The sequence below is a fragment of the Thalia democratica genome, chromosome 2 (genome assembly GCF_965202585.1).
Source record: "Thalia democratica chromosome 2, ktThaDemo2.hap1.1, whole genome shotgun sequence".
Classification (NCBI taxonomy): domain Eukaryota; kingdom Metazoa; phylum Chordata; class Thaliacea; order Salpida; family Salpidae; genus Thalia; species Thalia democratica.
In genome coordinates this window covers 52488615-52511436 of record NC_139166.1, presented here as the reverse complement: position 1 = coordinate 52511436, position 22822 = coordinate 52488615, and the positions used below count along the sequence as shown (strand labels likewise).

Below are 22822 nucleotides of genomic sequence, written 5' to 3'. Positions count from 1 at the left end.
TAAATATGAATATAATTTCAGTTTGATATTTGTGTGACATCATCCTAGTCAATTACCAATCTTTTGCTTAAAGTTTTATTTTAACTTAAGAACAAAGAAAAATTTATATATATTTACTTTTGTCTAAAAATAAAACAAATTTAAAAAATCCAGTATCTTGTGAAAACTGTAAAAAAAACTAGACTTTGTACTTAACAACAAGCCTTAAAAATAGTATAGTTGTAAACTTTTGTATTATCTTATATAAATTTATTATTTTTTTCTATTAGCACTAAAAAGAAACTTTGATTTAAATAACTCACTTCTTTTTAATCTTTATCCTTTTTTTAAAAGGGTAATTAACTAGGATGATGTCACACCAATAACAAAATGTGTACTACTTAATGTGTTTACCTTATCAACATATTTATTTTGTTTGGAGCACATTATTGAATTATTGTTTAGTTAAAGCTTAAATTAAATAAATATATTATAATTGGAAAGTGGCTGTAGTATCATACAAAAAAAAGTTTCTAGTAAATTTTAACAAATGTATATTTAAATGACTTTTAATTAACTAACTTTTTAATTTTTTATTTATGAATATAGTTTGACTTTGAAACAAATTTAAAGTTAGATGTATTATGTTTAATAGAAAAAATAAAAGTAATTAAAAATTTTCTTTATTCTTGGTAAAAATTTTCAATAATAAATAATAATCTTTTTTAGATTTATGTAAAAAATGATAAATAACTTTGATTTTTTTTTAAATGTCTGTTGGTTTTACATATAAACTATTTAACTATAGTATTATCATCCATAGAAGACTATGGTTACCATGATTAATATTGGCAGAAATAAGTTTAAAATAAAAGGGTGTATACCATTTTTTTCTTTTGGAACTAATTTCCTTATTTTATTTAAATTAAACACCAAAATAAATTTATATTGACCTTAAAGTTCATATCTAATTCAATTGACATTGTATCCACTCCAATCCATTGACCATAGCTGTGAGCGTTCACATTTTTATTTCTTTACATTATTTATAATTTAGACTTCACTTTTATTTTAGCAAATTTTTATACACTACACACTAAATATAATGGGCTCACCAGAAAAACCCATAGACGTTGAGCTAGCAGACATGAACCCTGATGTTCAGATAAAAGGGGAAAAGGAGGAATTGGAACCTTTAAGAATGCATCATGAAGATGATGAAAAGGAGCGCTTTACAGGACTCACTAAGGAAGAGCTTTTAGGTATATTAAATAAAATAAACAAGTTTTTTAGTTGTAATTTTTTTATTACAAATTATAACAACTTATTTTCATTTATGAATGTAACAAGGAGTATAGGATACTAATAAAATATTTAAATTGCTACAGAAGTGGCCAATCAGCCAAACTGGAAGCGTGCAAGAATGATACTGTTCATACTTTTCTGGGTCATCTGGGTTGTGATGCTAGTGTCTGCTGTCTTTATTGTTATCAATGCTGAAAAATGCAAGCCCATACCACAGGTACAGTGGTACCAAGACACCGTTTTTGTGAAGTTTGAACCGGAAAGATTTGGTGGCCTTGAAAGTTTGTGATATTATTTTTTACAATGGTCTTCATAAATGTTTTAATATTTTTTAAAAGTTTGTTTTAAATGCTATGTTTAAACTAAAGATATTTCTTAGACTATTGCAAGATACACCAAAGTCAGCTAAAACTTGGAAAAACTGATTTAAAAATTGTAACCAAACTTTTTTTCAGAATTATCAGAGCAAGAGAAAATCGAACATTTCAAGGACATGAAATCGTCAATGGTGTTGAAAAATGTTGTTGATGAAAACTGGGACTTGAAAGAAGAAGTCGAAGCTGTTGCACTTGGTGCTCATAAAAAAGGTAACAAAACCTGTTATTACCACAAAGTTTAATAAATTATTAGAGACTTGTCTAAACATTTATTCTATTGTTTTATTACATCTTATGTTATATTATTAATGAGCACTTGTTTTAATTCTCTAGCTTTTTACAACAGCTTATACATAAAATTATATTCGTAACTACCAGGTGTCATGGTACTGGTTGACTTCCCTGTGAGCACCATGAAAACCACCAGTAAAAAGTTCGCAACTGTAAAGGGCCTCAACTGCACAGCTAAAACTCCGACGGCTGGCTGTGATTTCTTTGTGTGGAAGAACAAGGTTAAAATTTGAAACTGATAGTTATTTGAACAAAAAAGAATTATTATGAAGTTCAGATGCTTAAACAACTTTTTTTAACACTTAAATTTTAAAACAATTGTATATTCAACATTCCTTGTCCTTTCCTTGATGTAAAATTAGTTCTACATTTACAGACTGACACCGGATTTGTAAAGGCAGAAGATTCTAGTAATTACTACAAAGGAACAAAAGATGCTGCGGAAATCAACTTCAGCAGTGAAACTGCAGTTAACCTTCTTACTGTGAGTAAATTGGCATGTATTTTAGTGTTATTTGGTTTTGAACTTACTTTCCAAACAGAATATTGATATATTGTTAGTATGAAGTTGTTAGTTTTGTTTAAGATTTATAATTTAACTTTTTTAGTTGAAGATTGCTAAAGATTGCTTTATTATAAATATTTTTCAAAGTCACATTAAAATATGATTTTATCTTTACAGATAACTACTATTCAAATAAGATAAAACTTAGTATACAGCAACATTTTTTAGTATCTTATCTGATACTGTTAGATAAAACCTAAAAGTTTTACTCCTTAACTAAAAAATCAATAAGTTTTTTTTTTTTTAAACAGGTTATTGTTTTAGTTTACATATTTACTTTCTTAATTTTAAGTATATAACAAGTTTTTTGCATCCATACGAAGTCCACTGTATAAAATTTATTGTCAATAAAAAATTAATAAAACTAACAGCTGTTTCAAAACAAGTATACAAAAATCTGCATTATACTTTAAATAGGAAGAATTTTACATAACAAATTGTGTTATTTAAAAAAATAACAAAGATAACTTGTATTTTAGGAAAAATTAGCAGCAGCAATAACTGGAAGCAAAGTTGATGGATTTTTGCTGAGTGACACTCAATCTCTGTTTGGTTACGAATGGAAAAAAGTATTAGATGCCGCTTTCAAGAAAGTTAATGGAACTAAATATGTTGATGAATCTAAGACTGAAACTTTGTGAGTGTTTCCAAACATTTTTCGACCTTATAAAACTTTTACATCTTTTTGACTTAAACTTCAAAATTATTGACCCGTTTTTATTTACTAAAAAACTATCTAAAAAATCAAATTCATTTTTTTAATCTTGTTTAATGCTTGTGCTACTCTTAGAGTGTTATTAAATTTTGTTTTTTTCTAATAAAAAGTATTATATTTGTTTAAATAAAAAACCTAAGTTGATAAACCATTTTAATTAAATTTAACAAACCCATTTATTAAAAATAAAATTGATTTATTTTACCTTGACAGATCGGCGATGTTTGTCGAGGCGCATGACGATTTAGCTGCAAAGGAAATGAGCAAACACTTCAGCGCGAAGACCAACTCTACAGAGTCTCTCGTCTCCCCAAGTCCAATCGTCCTGCAGCAAGTTGTCAGCTCAACAGATCCCAAGGAGATCAAGAAGAACTACGAGGAGTCGAGGAAGGACTGCAGGGTCTTCCACGCTTACCAGGTACGTTTGAGTGTAGTAAATTTGTCAAGTAGTTTTATATTGTGTTTTTTAGCTTTTGATATTTGATTAAAGTTCCGAAACAGTAATTAAGCTTAAAATTTGAAGTGAAGTAGATTTATACCACAGTTTCAATTTTTTTATTGTAAAACATAACATTTAAAGATAAATGTAACCTATTGGGTTTCAAAGTTCAGTTCGCTATAATGAATTTTGTAGGTTAAAAAAAGTAAATTAAGTGTAAACTTAGATAAGGTAACTTTTATATTAAAAAACATTTATTTTATATGTAGAAATTTTATATTCAAAATGTTTAGTAAACTACTAAGATATTCATAACAAACCAAACACCTTTTAATACAAACAGACTTCATTGTCGGGTACAACTGATAAAAAATCGATGGCAATCTCCATGTTAAACGTCGCATTGCCGGGAGTTTCTTTCATCGACTTGGGTGAAGAAGTTGGAAACAGAAACCAAAACTACACCGTAAGTAAACTCTTATTAAATATGAGTGATTTTACTGGTAAAAAGAAACATTTATATTTATACATACCATGTACCATAGACAAGTGTTCTCAAAATACTTTTAGTTGTTGTTCCAATTGTGCAGTGAAGCGTATAAACTTTTTATTTGTTTAAAATTAACATTTTTGCTCTCGAGCAAATAAAGCAGTTTGTTTTCACAAGTAAACCATAAACAAAATATCATTATGACAAAACCGTTTTTTTTTTGACAAATTATTTCTATCTCATCGCATGACAGACCACCGATAACAAATTGGACGAAGCAGCGAAAAGCAACCTGAAAGCGATGACGGACCTGATCAAGAAGAAGACGGTGGACACTCTGTCCAAGCATTCCATGAGGTACGACACCCAGAACTTTGACACCCACTTTGAATGGCTCGAAGTTCCTGAAAACAGTTCGTTTAACTTTATAATATTATTTTGTTATAACTAAAATCGTAGCGAGTTTTTTTAGCTTTTTGTTTAAATACAAGTTGTATTAATTGTTTTGGGCAAAAGAGTTATCATTGAAGAAGTTTTTATGTGTTTTAAAGCTTATTTGACAAATACTTTGCAAAAAACATAAGTATTTTTTTAAATAGTGATTGGATTCTGCAAGAAATGGGGCAAAAAAGAACCTGTATTCATGCTGAGCAATCTCGGTGACGAAACAGTGGTAGACTTCGAAATTAAGTTCTCAGAAAAATGTGGAAGCATAAAGGAAAACAAAATTGATGTGAGTTTTCTTTTTGTAATCTATTTCGGCAACATAACTTATTTTTTGTCTTTTGATAAAAAAAATGTAAACAAACTATAGTTAATGCAAAAAATACACAAAATATAAAAAATATTATTATACTAATTAAACTTTATTTAATTTCTAAAAACTGACAAAAACAAACAGTTTCTGGTTTCCAACAACAAGTATAAGTTCAACAGAGAAGGGGCGCCAACAATTACTAATATTACGATGGATTCCACTTCACTTTTCTGGCTTAAAAAGGCATAAAATGTTTTTTACAATACATTTTCTTTTTCAAAACTATATGAAGCTGATGATTACATACGTAATTGTCATTTTGACCGTTGCGTATTACATGAAGCATTTTTTAGTTTTTTTTTTCACTATACTTTGATGAATACAACGCTTTTCAATCAAAACAACTGTTTTAGCTGTAATTATAACGATTAAGTATATTTTATAAACTTTGTTTGAACCTTTAATCGATTTTAATCACTGCAAAATAAAATAACTTAGAAATAACTCGTTATATTTAATACTTCATAATAGTTTATAGATATTACATTTTTAGATTTAATAGTAAAGTTGTATTATGTTATTTAGAAGACTTAAAAACTAAATAAGTCTACAAACTCTTACAGTACTATAAGATGTAATACTGTGGGAAAAAGTTAAGAGTTTTATTTCTAATTTACTACTTGCAATTAAATCCAAAATATTTTTTTATTTCATATAAGTTTATTTTTTAAATAGTTGTCCTGAAGGTAACTCTAGTGTTTTTGATACGTTCTTCTACTAAAAAAGTCTTATTTTATGGTTTTTGTAAAAAATATATTGAACTATTGCTAATTAGCTTTATAAAACTAAAAAATAATACATAGAATCATAAAATAATAACTTTACTTATAGTATTTGTTTTTTGGAACAAATTTCTAATTTACTTTTATTATTAAAGTAAACGAATTACTTCTTAAATTAATCACAAAGATAAATAAACAATGTAGTAGGTAGTTTAAACTATTTTTAGATTATGCGTCAAGATAATTATACCAAGTTAGTCTGTAACTGTGTTTTTATACTTAGTAGTTGATTGTAACTTGCACATTTAGATAAATTATATTTAGTGAATTAGGTATAAACCGTAAATGATACAATTTTATTGTATGTTACAAATACTTCCGGTTAATACTTTAAATATTTATTAATAAATAAGTTAGTGAAATTATAAGTATTAAAAATAGTCGGAAATTTTATTCTATACAAATTGATTTATAATCCTTTTTGTATGTTATTAACTAAAGTAAATTAGTTTGTTAAATTTTTAAAAGAATAGTTTTTAATGTTTTTGACTTATCTGATAAGCAATAGATTTTTGTAAATATAATTATGTGCTAAAATCTCATTGTCAGTAATATAGGAAACTAATAGTCTATTAGTTGTGTTGACCGCTTTTAAAATTTATACCAGTAGTCAAAATGCCAACTGCATCAGTATTAGTAAGTTTTCATAACATATACGAATTGCTAGAAAGTTGAACATTATTTTCTATCTGTTTAAAAACCTAAAAACGTTTACTTAAAACAATAAATAAGTAATATTTTAATAAAAGTTTGAGCTTACAAATTGCTCATTAAACACTTGAAACTATATATATATCTAATATGATCATTCCTTTGAATTACTCTTAGATACAAATTTAATTTAGTAGTGTGGGTTACGTAGGGCCCGCGGAGAGGATCCAGCCCACCGACAAAAACCGCCTATGACCTGCGAAGTATTTTTTAGCTTGAAAACAATTTTGGCTAAACAAATAAAATTTGACTTTTTCAAATAATTTTTAATTGTGCTCTAAATTTGATTTTAAGTACACAGTAAAAATTATTTCATTAAAATTCCTTAGTAATAGAGCTTATGTTTGTTTTATTTTTTAATTACGCGGCCTTCGAAAGACATTTCTGGTAAATCTTTCCCGCCGACTAAAAAAGTTGTCAATAGCTATGATATATTAACAAAAGATCTTAAACAACTTTTAAGAAGTTAGGTTAGTGTTTTACTTACAGTTAAATACTTATCTAGTGTACTTTCAGTTTGAGTACTAATAATAAATTTGATATTTGAAAAAGAGACTTTTTTGTTTAAAATATGAATTCACATCGTCTTGTCAACATATGAAAAAGCTCCTCTTAAAATACAATAAACTTTGAAGTATTTTATAGTCAATTTACTGTTGTTTCGTTAATTTTAGTTGTTTGATTAGTTAGATGGTAGATCAATTTTTGTACTGAATATTTGTAATGTACAATGTTCAATTCTTACGTCATATTGTTTTTGTTTTTTTGTAAACTTTTGCATCTTTGTTCACCAAAGTGCTTTTTATTTTAAATTTGAACTGGCTGAAGATTAGGGACAATCTTTTTTGTCTTTATGAAACATATGTTCCAGCATTTTTAAAATCGTCATTTAAATAAATTATTTAAAAGCCCTTCAAGTGGGCTCAGTAGAAAGTGTTCAAGTTTGAACATTAACCTTATTATATATATATTCAGTGAGTAACTATATATTAGGACAGATAATTGAAAGAGATAAAGATAAAATTAAGATGCAAATAGAAATTTAGGTTATTTTAAGATGAAATTAAAACTTGTTAAACTTTAAAAGCGACTTTTTTATATGTCTACAAGAAACACTTCAAACGATACAAACTCGCTTCTTTTGTTTAGGCATCTTTTGTCTTTCAGTGCATATACAACGGCTGATGCTTCTTTGAGACACAGCCTACATATTGGGCTATTGCCGTCGGCTATAGGCTGTGCTCTTTTCATAACTTCCAAGGATATTTCGAAGTCAATGCCGCTGCGCTTTAAGCCACAAACATACTTCATAAGTTCAGTGTCATTTTCATATATGCCGCCTTTAAAAGATTTTTTATGATTGGCATACCTGAATATAAACTGAGTCGAGCACAAGCCGACATAAATCCTCGTCTCAACGCCAGAGTTAACTGTGGCCTTGTAGACGATGTTCTCTGAACGGCAATTACCCCCTTTCAAATTATATTTACAGCTACCAGCGCAGCCACATTGACTCTGAATTCCTGAGTTTTGATTTAAAATTTTTTGGTTGTGTGCCTTAATGATATTCTCTAAATTTGCCGCACACGAATAACTTATTCGCATATTATGTTTGTTGAAAATTTTTGTCAGCGGATTTTGTTTATTGAAGGGTTTTTTGACTAGATTTATAGATTTTCTTCCAATATTAGTTTTTACAGAATTGCTAAAAGGAGGGTTGTACCAGATTACATTTCTTTTTCTTTTGTGTTTTTGATTATTAGGTTGTTGCTCAGGTTTTTCAAATTTAAGTTTGTTGTCGTATCCGCATTTTTTCATTATTTTTTCATATTCATCTTTAGTCTTTTGAAAATTTTCTTCTTTGCTTGATCGTTTATTTAAGCGTTGATTTATTATGTTAGGAATTTGTTTTATAATGTTTTTAGGGTGGCTTGATTGTTTGTTGACATAAATAATTTTAGCGTTTTGTTTCCTGTAAGGCATAAAAGAGATATCATTCAATATATAAATATATATATATATATATATAGATATAATTTATTGAAATAGCGATTTTTAAAATTCTGGTACATATGTTTCATAAAGCTTTAATTTTTCATAAAGCTTTAATCATCAGCCAGTTAAATTCAAAATAAAAAGCACTGTACTAAACAAAGATACAAAAGTTATGCAAAAAAACAAAAAACAGTATGACGTAATATTGTACATTACAAATATTCAGTACAAAAATCGATCTACCATCTAACTAATCAAACAACTAAAATTAACGAAAACAACAGTTAATTGACTATAAAATACTTCAAAATTTGTTCTATTTTAAGAGAAGCTTTTTCAAATGTCGACAAGACGATATAAATTCGCTCCTCTTATTTAAACAACCTTCCTTTTTAAAGCATACATAACGGCTGTTGATTCTTTTAAGCACAGCCTACAAACAGGGTTGTTACCATCTGCTATTGGCTGTGCTCTTTTTATCACCTCCCAAGTTAATTTAAAATCAATGTTTTTGCGCTTAAGGCCGCAAACATACTTCGAAAGCTCAGTTTCATTTCCGTATACACCACCTTTAAAGGATTTTTTATGGTTGGCATACCGAAATCTGAATTGAGTGGAGCATAAGCCGATGTAGAACTTCTTTTCAAAGTCAGAGTTAACTGTTGCCTTGTAAATAATGTTCTCTGACCGGTAATTGACCCCCTTCAAATTATATTTACAGCCACCGGCGCAATTACACTGATTTTTGATTAAATTACTTTTGTTTAAAATCCTTTGATTATGTGACTTAATCAATCTCTCCAAATTCGCCATACATGAATAACTAATTCGCATATTATGTTTGTTAAATATCTTTGATAATGGGTTATTTTTGTTGAAATGTTTTTTTACTAGATTTATAAATTCTCTGCCGATGTTTGTTTTAACTGAAGTACAGAATGGGGGATTATACCAAATTATATTTTGCTTTCTTTTACTTTTATTGGTCGTTTTGTTTTTTTGCTCCGTTGTTTCGAAATTAAGTTTATCATTGTAACCGCATTTTTTCATTATTAGTTCGTAATCTTGCTTTGTCTTTAAAAATTTTTCTTCGTTGCTTGATCTTTTATTTAAACGTTGATTAATTATATTTGGTATTTGGTTTATAATATTTTTTGGGTGGCTAGAACATTTATTTATATACATAATTTTTGCGTTTTGCTTTTTATAAGGCATATAGGAGAGATCGTACAATTTGAGCTTCACATCCAGGTAGTCAGTCGTCAACATTGGTGATTCAATAGTGACTCTTAACCCCATAGACTTGAAGAAGGTGTGCGTTTGTTTTTTTAGCCTTTTAACTATAAAGCCAGAAGAATTGGGCAGTACAGCTAGACCATCGTCCCTGTACAACCCAACTCTTTCTAAACCAAAGATATTCTTCAACCCATCTAACAAAAAAAGACCTACTAATTCACATGACTCTGCACCCATGAACGATCCCTGCGCTACATCAAAAAGAGAGCTGGTGTTATTTGCTCTCTTCTTTTGCCACAGGTTTCCTTGTTCATAAAGTACTGGTTTACATGCGTTTTTTATTAGACTTAAGTCTTCAGTAGGTACGCTAGTATAAATACCAGCAAATTTTAGTGATTTTATTACCAATTCTTCGCTGATAGAAGGATAAAAATCGACTACATCAAAATTAAAAAAGCTGCACGTTTGTTTTTCCAAACCAGTGAACCAATTTAAGACTTGGTCTGTATCAGTCCACTGCATAAGTTTAGATTTTAAACGCACAGCCTTATTAATGCAGTCAATCTTAACCTTAACTATGCGACCTACATCGGACTTAGAAGTATTAATCAATCTACATTTGGGATGTGTCAAAAAGTTATCTTTATGGTCTTTGACCGTTATGTATGCGTTTTTTAAAGGTAATTTTTTAATCCTATCGTGTATTTTTAAGTTTTAGCTTCAACATTAATATCATTTAAGTTTTTATCAGTACATTTTTCGTAATCTTTAGTAATATTGTCTTTTAATAATTTTTTATAGTCACTTACTGAAATTTCGTAAAAATTAGAAGTTTTATCAGAAGGCACTATCAAATTTTTGCACTTACTTATGTCCTGCACAATCTTTGAAAGTTCATTTTGGAAACGGCTTCTACTTGTTCTGAACTCCACGTCTTGCACCATTTTGATTAGGTCTTCTTCAAATGCCTGTAGATGTTGTATTGGCTTAGGTGTGCGTGTTGTTTTAAACCCGTATGTTTCGTGTTCTTCTGCAGCCACTTGATCTTCTTCTTCGAAGAACTTTGCTTTCCACCGCATCCGTCTTACTAAGTGTTGAGTCTTCTGTATTAATGCTTCCTTATACACATCTTGTTTACCACATAGAATGTTCTTAGTCGAGTGCTTGATATCAAACTTTTTAAAATCTGACATTTTTTATGAACGTGTTTTTATTTACTGTGCTCGACAAAAATTTGGTTAATAAAATATTCAAAATAATCATTCAAAATATAATTCAAAATAAATATAAAATAAGGTTAATGTTCAAACTTAAATACCTTCTACTGAGCCCACTTGAAGGGCTTTTAAATAATTTATTGAAATGGCGATTTTAAAAATTCTGGTACATATGTTTCATAAAGCTTTAATTTTTCATAAAGCTTTAATCATCAGCCAGTTAAATTCAAAATAAAAAGCACTGTACTAAACAAAGATACAAAAGTTATGCAAAAAAACAAAAAACAGTATGACGTAATATTGTACATTACAAATATTCAGTACAAAAATCGATCTACCATCTAACTAATCAAACAACTAAAATTAACGAAAACAACAGTTAATTGACTATAAAATACTTCAAAATTTGTTCTATTTTAAGAGAAGCTTTTTCATATGTCGACAAGACGATATAAATTCGCTCCTCTTATTTAAACAACCTTCCTTTTTAAAGCATACATAACGGCTGTTGATTCTTTTAAGCACAGCCTACAAACAGGGTTGTTACCATCTACTATTGGCTGTGCTCTTTTTATCACCTCCCAAGTTAATTTAAAATCAATGTTTTTGCGCTTAAGGCCGCAAACATACTTCGAAAGCTCAGTTTCATTTCCGTATAAACCACCTTTAAAGGATTTTTTATGGTTGGCATACCGAAATCTGAATTGAGTGGAGCTTAAGCCGATGTAGAATTTCTTTTCAAGGTCAGAGTTAACTGTTGCCTTGTAACTAATGTTCTCTGACCGGCAATTGACCCCCTTCAAATTATATTTACAGCCACCGGCGCAATTACACTGATTTTTGATTAAATTACTTTTGTTTAAAATCCTTTGATTATGTGACTTAATCAATCTCTCCAAATTCGCCATACATGAATAACTAATTCGCATATTATGTTTGTTAAATATCTTTGATAATGGGTTATTTTTGTTAAAATGTTTTTTTACTAAATTTATAAATTCTCTGCCGATGTTTGTTTTAACTGAAGTACAGAATGGGGGATTATACCAAATTATATTTTGCTTTCTTTTACTTTTATTGGTCGTTTTGTTTAAAAGGGCGTTAAAAAAAGAAGGTTGTTTAAATAAGAGGAGCGAATTTATATCGTCTTGTCGACATATGAAAAAGCTTCTCTTAAAATAGAACAAATTTTGAAGTATTTTATATATATTATATATATATATATATACGTTACTTTTTAAATTGAAGCACTTTAAAAAAAAAATTAAGAACTTGAATTGACCAAATTTAAATATTCGTGCACCCGATAAAACTACATGCCTTTAAAAAACATTGTCTCTTTCTCTTTTTTTTAAGGACCAATAATTTATATTGATAGGTAAAAAATAAAAATGTCACATCGATCAAAATCACTGTTTCAAACTCAAAGTTATTTTCAGCGTCTAACATACAATAAAAGTTTTAAAGTATGTAAACAGAGTCCCAACTAATTTTAATATGTTACATACTGTTTTATAGTCATATTATCTTAGACATCTTTCAATGCAGTAATCTACCACCTAGGTACGCACTACCTAGGTAGGAATTGCCAGTATGGTACGCAACTTTTAGCCGAAAAACGCTGTGTACAATGTATTTTTTTTTTTTTTTTTAAAGCCTCAAGGTGATACAAAAGTGTTATATCTTAAATGTTATAAAAATAAAATCAAAGTAAAATGAGTTTTTTTTTTAACTTTAAGCTAGCCTGAATTATTCTGGCTAGCCTTAGTAACATTAGGTTGTGGTATGACAAATACATATAAACAAAATAAGTAAAAAGTAAACTTATAAAATTGAAAAAAAATTTAAGCCTTGTTTCTTAAATCCATTAGTGCCAGTTTTGACTATGGGAACCACAATTTACTATGAGCACCACATAATTTTCTCTTAGAATCAACACACCATTTTATTCTTAACTGTTATGTTTTCCACCAAACAACAAATAAATATGAAAAAAATTCTAAATAATAAGTGAGCAGGAGTAAAACTTTATAATAATATAAAAAAACATACTTTGATCATAGATCAAAAATGTTTGTATTAGGCTTAATGTAGGCAGGGTCGCCACTTTATCAGGAAAAACCTGGAATTTAACAATTAAGGCAGAAAAAACCTGGAGTTTTGAAAAAAAATCACTAAATACCTAGATTTGGGAACGGGTCAGAAAAGCACGGGTGACACTTTAGCACGGTGTGACACTTTAGCACGGGATGACACTTTAGCACGGTGTGACACTTTAGCACGGTGTGACACTTTAGCACGGTGTGACACTTTAGCACGGGGTGACACTTTAGCACGGCGTCACTTTAGCACGGAGTGGCACTTTAGCACGGAGTGACACTTTAGCACGGCGTCACTTTAGCACGGTGTGACACTTTAGCACGGGGTGACACTTTAGCACGGCGTCACTTAAGCACGGGGTGACACTTTAGCACGGGATGACACTTTAGCACAGCGTCACTTTAGCACGGAGTAACACTTTCGCACGGCGTCATTTTAGCATGGAATGACACATTTGTTTATGCTTATATGTTATGTTGAAAAATATAAAAATAAACTATGCAACATAATACTACAAGCTTTTAATATGTTTCAAGTTAAAGCTTCAACTAAAACTTTGTATTTAATATAGAATTACACTAGTTACTCTATGGCAAACCTCAACTTAATAATAACAATACAAAAATAATTTTAAGAATTCTATCAAATCATTTTATTAAGATATTTTAACTAACGTATTTAAATATTTACTATCATATTTTAAACGTAAAACTACTTGTTTAAACCTAGCAACAAAAGTACCTAGCAACTAATAAATACTAGTATATTAGTAAATACGTTAAATAAAAGTGTAAATGTGTAAAATTTATATATAGACTGCAACAAAAGTAAATAAAACTATTTTACAATTTTCTCTGTCTATTTAGGTTTTCTATTCTTTTAAATTTTAAGAAATAGTACAATTTGAAGTTTGATCAGTAAAATTTTTATTTGATTATTTTAAGCCGATTGTTTCAAAAGTGTTTGTACTCATGTTTGCATTTTACCATCTGCCGATATTGTTACTTTTATATATGCGGGTTTAGCGTTTAACTGACTTAACACGTTATTATAAGATAGGTCGTAGATAGTTTCTTAAGTTACTTTTAAATTAAGTTGACATGTTAATAAAGTCGATGTATTAAATCCGAATTAAACTTTTACTATTAACTTAATATTTTATAGGTGCTAAACGAACTATTGTTTATTAAAAAGGATTTAAAAAACAGTTAACTATTTAAATTCAGACTAGTTGTAATAAAATCGAGTCAAGGAAATGGTGTATTTACAATTAATAAACTGCGAAACATAAAGATGATAAAAAACTAAAGAACATGAATGCCAACTAATCGAAATACCGAATCAAAGAAACAGAACACAAAATTTTCGTTTAAACTAAATTCTTGAACAACTGAGCAAGATAATAATGGCGTCAAGTTAACTGTGCAAAAGCACAGCCAAAATGAGCTCATAACAACGGCAACAAGTTACTGCCAAAACAGTACAATAAAATGAACCCAATAAAAAGAAAAGTAATTTTCCCCGCTAATCGACGCAAAGCTGTTGCAGTATTTATTTATTTTAAGCTTTTTATTAAAAAAAAATTTAAACATAATTTAAATGTAAGGTCTAAAAAATTTAACAACATAAACTTACCGACTATTAAAAAAATAGGGTGAAAGAACAGTTGTTAACACAAAAATATAAGTAAACAAACTTAATTTGATCATTCTACTTTCTAAATTAATAACTATTTAAAAGTCATTTAAAGGTAAAATATAATAAAGAAACTTTGACAAGTCTGACTGTGGACTCGAAAAATAAAATAAGAAACCACTTAAATTATTTTGTTAAATGTTTCAATTTTAGTTCTTTTGTACAATTTATTTTCTTGCTTAAGTTACATCACAGACGTAAAGAGTTATTAAAACTAAATAAACTTTAGATTAATCTAAGATTTCAACGAAATTTAATGCATTATTTATAGCATTAACATATTTTGGTAAGTGTCAGTTTTTTTAAATTTTAAGTTTGAAAATGTTTTTATTTATATTATTTTTAGCACACACATAGTGACAGTTCTGGAGTGGTTTCGACACTACTATGTTGAAGGTTAAATACATTTAAAAGTTTGTGTTAATGTTAAGTACACTTTAATTTATTGCCTATTTAAATTTGTTTTTTAGTTTGTTAGAATAAAATTGTAAATATTAAAATTAAATATTTTATTTGTTAATGTTTGATTGGTATATTTATTTAAAATTTAAGCGTAACTTTTTGAATTTAAATTATGAGTTTATATTTTGAAATGTACATAAACTTTAGGTTAAAAAAAATTAAACTTAACGGTGCTAGAGGTGAGCCATTGTTTCCAATTCCTTTGTGGAGTCAGTACGAACGAGTACTTACAAAAAGTGATCGAACGAACAATATTGCGGAAGCAGCGCATCGAGCTTTGTACGCAGTATTAAATGGAAACCATCCCAATCTGTGGAGTTTTATAATCTCGGGATATGGGACTAGAACACCTTCTGGCAGGGATAAAACCAGATCCCAAAAGAATAAGGTTCAGACAAGCAGATGAGCGTCTGTTTTATCTGGTGTCAAGTTTTAATGAAAATAATAATATACTTGAATACCTACGCGGTATTCAATACAATTTTGATATAGATTAAATGTATATATTTGTAAATTTCGTTTGTGTTCGTTTTTATAATAAAATTTAGTGCTATGCATAAATTTTTTATTATTGTTTTATATAAATAAAGTTATTTTAACCATGTCAGCTGAGCAAAGTAATTAAATAAAATGTAAGTAAAGTATTACTATTTTATTAACAGAAGTAAAAAAGAATACAGTATAAGAACATTTATATAATTAAGGATTTTTAAAACTAGTTACCATTTAATTTACCAACTTCTTGTTTTTCAGTACTTATTTTTGTTATTAAGTATAGTTTTTCTTAAAAAATACAGGCCACTAAAGATGTTTTCTAACGTTTTGCTACCTACAAATGATTTTTCTAAATATAGTTCGAAAAGACTGCCAAACTTTGTCTTACAATTTACATCTTACTTAAATAATATTTTTATTAAAAATAATTTTGGAAGACACACTCTTTCTTGAAATCACACTTTAAAGTGCCTAAATTGCATAATTAACAGCATGCTGGTTATATAAATTAATTTTTAAACGTTTTATTAAATACAAACTTTACACGTATTTGATTAAGTTACTTAAAACTATCGATGGCGCTTAAGTGTCACTCCGTGCTTAAGAATCATTTTGTGCAAAAGAATCAATCAGTGATAAAGTTACACTCCGTGTTAAAGTATCACCCCGTGCTAAAGTGAAGCCGTGCTAAAGTGACACTCCGTGCTAAAGTGTCACACCGTGCTGAAGTGACACTCCGTGCTAAAGTGACGCCGTGCTAAAGTGTCACCCCGTGCTAAAGAGACGCCGTGCTAAAGTGTCATCCCGTGCTAAAGTGACACTCCGTGCTAAAGTGACGCCGTGCTAAAGTGTCATCCCGTGCTAAAGTGACACACTGTGCTAAAGTGACGCCGTGCTAAAGTGTCACTCCGTGCTAAAGTGCCACTCCGTGCTAAAGTGACGCCGTGCTAAAGTGTCACACCGTGCAAAAGTATCACCCCGTGTTAAAGTGTCACTCCGTGCTAAAGTGTCACCCCGTGCTTAAGTGTCACACCGTGCTAAAGTGTCACCCCGTGCTAAAGTGTCACACCGTGCTAAAGTGTCACCCCGTGCTAAAGTGATGCTGTGCTTTTCTGACACCTACCCCTAGAATTTTAGCAATTTTCACATATTCGGTAATAAAATTTCTATTTGAATCAAAAAATCTATCATATAAATAAAACACTTTTCTCATCATCAAAATTTTTTTGTTATAAAAACATATTTAAAGTGTTTTACAGTATCTTTTCAATGTTTTTCTACTAATTAACACAGTTTCTTACATTAAACTTGAATTTAAACTAAAAATAGACCCAAAAATGTGTTCTTTTAAAACGCTTGAAGAAATTAGGAAAACTTGGAAATAATTTTTAAAAAACGAGTGGCAACCCTGTGTAGGTAATTAATAACCAAAATTTTCTAGGTACGCACTGCCGGTTAGATACGCACTTTTGTGCTGTGTTCGAAGTGCGCACCTAGCTGACAGGTTAATGTATCTTTTTAATAGTACATTTATTTAACTATATATTATTTTTTGTAAGTTTATTATAAAAACAGTTTGATGGCAAACCAAACTAAGTTAATAATTTGCTTGTAATTTTAATATAACTGTAGTAATTAACTAAACTTTAGTAAGTTGTGCACATTTAACAACATAAAATTGCTAACATTTCTGTAATAAGTCTTTATACTAATTCTTTCGTCGGCAGCCCGTTATGAGTAATGGGCGAATTTTCTTAAAAAGAAATTTCACTTGCTGCACAGTATTGAAAAGGTTTTCTGCGGGTTGCAGTTGCATAGAATAATTGTGTTAGTCAATAAATTTTTTTTTTTAATATGAATGAGAAAGCACCAATAATAATTAGTTACTAAACTAGGAGCTCAATTTTACGTTTTTTCTACACAACTTTTTTTAAAAGTATGTTTCAGCTGAAAAAAACATCGCGAGCTTTAGAATATTTCCTTGCTGGCCGAAGTTTTCCGATTACTTTATGAGTTAAATAATCTGTTTCCTTACAGCAGTATAAACTTCAGCTAAATTTCAGGTTTATACAAAGGGACCTTTAAACGAGGTTGCAGAATCATCATGTATTCTTTTTCAAAGTAAATTAAAAATTCGGTATGTATTAATCTGAACAAAAAACCATTAAAACTGTTTCAGTAAACTATAAGCTTCTTTTAATTAAACATATTTTATTTAAGTAATACGTTTGTGCCAATATTAAAGTTAAAAAAATAAAAAATAAAAACAGTAAGACTTATTTATAAATTTAATCTTTTTTTAAATCAAAATGGTATATTAAAAGTTTTAAATTATCTACTAGATAGATACTTTTAATACTGAAGCTTTAAAAACTTAAAAATGTCCCTTACTTAAATTAACAAATCATTTGAAAATACTATACATATTTTTTTCTTTCTATCACAACATTTTAAATAAAGATTTTACACAATAAAGTAACAGCAGTGTTGTTTCCGACTTTTGTTGTCGTTTTGAAACATTTAACTGGTTATATAAAGTTTTGATTTTTTTGTTAAAATGAAAACGGGTGTAAACAGTTTGTAATCCTAGCAAGTTTTTAAAATTCTCTGTTAAGTTGTAACTTTATCTATCTAACTTTAAAACACACAGTTTAAAAATAAGCTGTGAATTCCAATAACATTAATATTAGTTAGAGTATGATGTAGTTTAAGAAAAAAATTAAACAAATTAACTTAAAAAGAATGTTAGAAAAATTGCAAGTTATGAAAATTTCTCTAAACTCCAATGACAACCTTTCTCTAGTTTTTATTGTGAAATTTGTTATACTATTATAAATTAGTTTGCCTCATCAGGTTGAAAAATTTAGTAACTTTTATTCAGAATGAAATACTTTTAGCTTTATAAAAACTGTTAATATTATTATACTCTCACTTAGTTTTTATTATCAGACCTAATTCAAAAGATTTTTTAGTTGAAAAAATAGTAAGGTAAGTAATCTCAAAGTTTAAAAGTTATAAGTTTGTATTGACAGTAAAGTTTATGTTTACGAAATACTTAAAGATTTTTATTCATAGCCGATATTTAAAATAAGTTTTATATTGAATATTTCCTTTTAATTTTGTAAGCATAATAAATAAATGTTTAGAAACTGGTATGTCCTGGACATGACGTTAAACTGTTCTGGCGTATGACTCGATAACCGAAAAGTTTTTCGTGCACCAGGTCCTTGGACCAAACTTTTTGAGCGTTTTTTTTTGTTCAATAAACAACAATATTTAACAAACTACAACTACTATTAGAAACATATATTCGTCTTTATGTAATTTTTCTTTATAAAACAAGTATAAATAAGTTAGTTTTAGTTCTGAACAAACTTAGTCGTAAAAATTTTATCGTCTTAAAGCTTTTAAAGCTATTGAATTTTAAGTATTATTGTAACATTTTTTTAATATTTATAGTTTTTTTGTTGTTTGTTGGTAATAAATTCTGATCAACTTATAATTTCAATACAAAATAGTTTATTTTAGTGTGTTTACACAAGCTAATAACTACTGTTTCAGTTTGCAAATAACAAGATAGGCAAAAGTCATGTTAGTAATTTCTGTAAACAAAATTAGTATTGTTTATTTAAATATACCACGTCTAAACCTAATTTACTCTAAAAATGAGATGAAATTTTATAAAGAGGTTTTTAATCTAGTATAGTTGATATAAATGGCGTGTAAAAGATCAATCTTCTTGTTTTGGCTCGGTTATCTTTAATAATATAAAGGTTTATTGTTTTAGTTCACTAATTTGTTGCTGAAAAAAAAAATGTTTGACTAACAAGATTGTTGAATTAAACTGCAAGTGACTAGTCATTGATTTTTAAATAAGCTGATGATAAATCTCAAACTAGGTTTAACAGGTATTATAAGCAGGCAAAATTACAATTTTTTATCTTTAAATTTGAAGGAATTAGATAGGTTAGATTTTATTTCTAAATCCTTTTACATGTTTATTGCTTTTTAATCTAACAATTTACATTTCAAGGTTTTTCTTTTAAGTTTCGGTATCCAAAAACGTAGTAACAAACAAAGTTTAAAGTAATTTTGTTTATAGTTTGAAAATAACTTATTAGAATAGATATATATTTGTAGTCGTAAAAATGTAATCGCTAGGAATATGTAAAAAGAACAATTTTACTACCGGAATAAGATATGTTTTAATTTAAATAATTTTGTCTATAGAAAAAAAATATTTAATTTAATGGTTATTAATATCTACCATACAAATTTTATTTGATCGGTTAGTCTTAGTTGATTTAAGCCTTTAAGCTTTAAGATTACAATTTTAAGCCCTTAAAGTTTTTTATAAGTCTTGTGAATAAGTGTTTGGAACACAGCAGATTATTTTACACAATTTGTGATAAACAATAACTTACAAATTTATTTACTCAGAATTTTTAATTAAACATTGTTTCATTCAGTTAATTAATGAGAATAGTAAGATCATCAGTTACAATTTGATTTTTATTCAAAATATATTTTAACAAGATTTTAATTGTGACTGAGGATCTCACTAATTTATCTTTATTTTCTGAAAGAAATTTCTTTCAATGAGAAATTTGTAAATTAATAAGTTTGTATTTATCTTCTTGGGTTCAAGTTGAGAATTTGATTGTTACTCTTAACATAAGCTAAAGTTAAAATAATAATACCTTATAAACTATGACTAATATTAGTTTAAGTATATTGTTTTTATTTATTAGGATATAGCTAAGATTTAATATCGTCAGTTTGTCCATTATTATAGACAAAATGCTTCAAAATAAAAATTCTCAGTTTTTGGTTTAAGAGCGTGTAGAAAATTTTTTCTAGGAACTGTATAGGTCTCAGAAAATTTTTACTACACGTTAAGTTGCTCATCATTCCGAAACTAAGCACTTTTATTTCTAGCAGCTTAGAAAGTATATTGTTTTAAAAAATTTATTAGTATTCAAAAATTATAATGTTTTTCAACTATAATAATATCAGAAAGCTAAATATAAGCTTTACTTAACTTTCTCAATTTTAACATATTTTTCTGTTTACAGCTAAAATTACATATATAAGTAATTTTGAAATAAAAACAAAAATAAAAACTAAGTATTGTTATTTTTTTTTAAAGTGTGTTAAATGTTTAATTTCTACTAGTTTTTATTTTATTTAAGTGTTTTATTTTGGATATAATTACGTGCAAAAATTTATAAGTTAAAGCATAATATTCTTATAACATTTTTTTTTAAATTTATTACACTCATGATTTACTTTCTTTGTAAGTTTATCAATAGACGTAATACATAAAGTATATGTTAAGACATAGTCTTAAACTTCTTTTTTTTTTATTCAAACGTACCAGAACAAAAGAAAATTTTGTAGTACTTTTACTATATTTATTAATAAGAAGTTTACTCTACAATTCCATACTTTAATTGATATTAGAAACTATTAAGTCATTTTAGTTTCTATAAAAAACTTCATAATAATCCTTAGGGTATTATATAAACTTTTTTAAAGTTGTTAAAAGATGTTTTAAGTTTTTATGTTTGGTATCTCCGATGTATATTATAAACGAAAACGGGTCAAATATGCACAAAGACACTTTTGCACGAAGGGATACTTTGGCACGAAGGTTCATTTTTGCACGAGAGTAAAAAAAAACTAAAAAAAAAAACATTATGAAAAAAACAAGAAGAAAAATAAGTTATCGAATGAAGGAAAGGAGTAACAGTTAAAAAAAATGACAGTTAAAATTTAAAAAAATACTCCTATAAAAAAAACAAGAAATGTAGTTAAAATATTTTAAAAAAAAGTAATCGACCGAGGGTAAGGGATACCAGTAATAATTAAAAAAAACAGGTAATAACTAATAAAACTACTAATAGAAAAAAAAAAAAAAAAAATTAACTAAATAAATTTTAAAAAATTACAAAAAGAAAAAAAGTTACCGACCGAGGATAAGGGTTAGGGGCAACAGTGATAGCAAAAAATTAAATAGAAAATAAATCAATAAAATATATAAATTTAAGATTTAAAAAAATTCAACCCGTACGAAAGTGACCCTTCGTGCAAAATTGTCTTCGTGCGAAAGTGACCCTTCGTGCATATTTGACTTCAACCCATTAAAAACATAGCTATAAATTTAAAACAATAACGTAATCTATACTATTCCGAGTTTAGTGTAAAAAATGTAGGTAGAAAGAGCGATAAAATAAAAAACAAAGCCACGATAATTTATATCCTTATACGAATTTAAATTAAAACTTAGCACTTTGATAATAACAACCAAATCAAAAGTCAATGCAACTTTATTACTTTCTATTCCTATTTTAACTTTACTTCGTAAGAACAAAAGCTGCTTAAGAATATTTAATATAATTTTATGAAAGAAAAGTATTCTAAACTGTAGTGCATACTTTTTTCTTAATTTACAAAAACTTTAACGTCCTTAACCTACTTAAGTCCCTTTTTAAAATTTTGTTTTCCAAGATAACTTGTTGGTCGTTGTACTTTTTTTTTTAGAACAAACGTTATATGGTTTAAAAGGTTGTTCTTTACTCTATCTAAAGCTACAGAGATAAGTTCATAAGTTTAATTAAATACTTTTTTGAGTAGAACTGTAATCTGTTTCTTGTGTACCCATTTCTAACATTGCCCAAAAGATAGGTATTTAAATTTAATTACATACATTAAAACAATTGTAAACATATTGAAAAACACTTTGGCTTTGATTGTCAAGTAAATCTACCTACAGTTAAAAGAAGCCTTAAACTGAATGCGAAGTTTCCAATGACGAGCCGGAACTGATATTTTTAAACAGAGGAACTGTAAAATTTCATTGAAGCTATCACCCTGATAATATGTTTAATACAGACGATACTAGTTTAACTCACAAAATTCTACCGTGTTGTGGTTCGGCTATACTTAACTATAAATTAAATCAATTACGGTAAATAAGCGGGAACGGGTCAGAAAAGCACGGGTGACACTTTAGCACGGTGTGACACTTTAGCACGGGATGACACTTTAGCACGGTGTGACACTTTAGCACGGGGTGACACTTTAGCACGGTGTGACACTTTAGCACGGTGTGACACTTTAGCACGGTGTGACACTTTAGCACGGTGTGA

At 28.1% G+C, this 22822-nt stretch overlaps 1 protein-coding gene across 1 annotated transcript; it reads left to right on the top strand.

Annotated features, from left to right (window-relative positions):
* The first annotated feature begins 1058 nt into the window (after positions 1–1058).
* LOC145849925 (uncharacterized) lies at positions 1059–5422 on the top strand. The gene is made up of 11 exons (XM_082955040.1): positions 1059–1241; positions 1368–1565; positions 1740–1871; positions 2040–2173; positions 2329–2436; positions 2997–3154; positions 3446–3650; positions 4015–4137; positions 4415–4574; positions 4761–4894; positions 5063–5422. The coding sequence occupies exons 1-11, from the start codon at positions 1085–1087 to the stop codon at positions 5165–5167; spliced, it is 1614 nt and encodes a 537-aa protein (XP_082811166.1). The 5' UTR covers positions 1059–1084; the 3' UTR covers positions 5168–5422.
* Positions 5423–22822: the final 17400 nt, after the last annotated feature.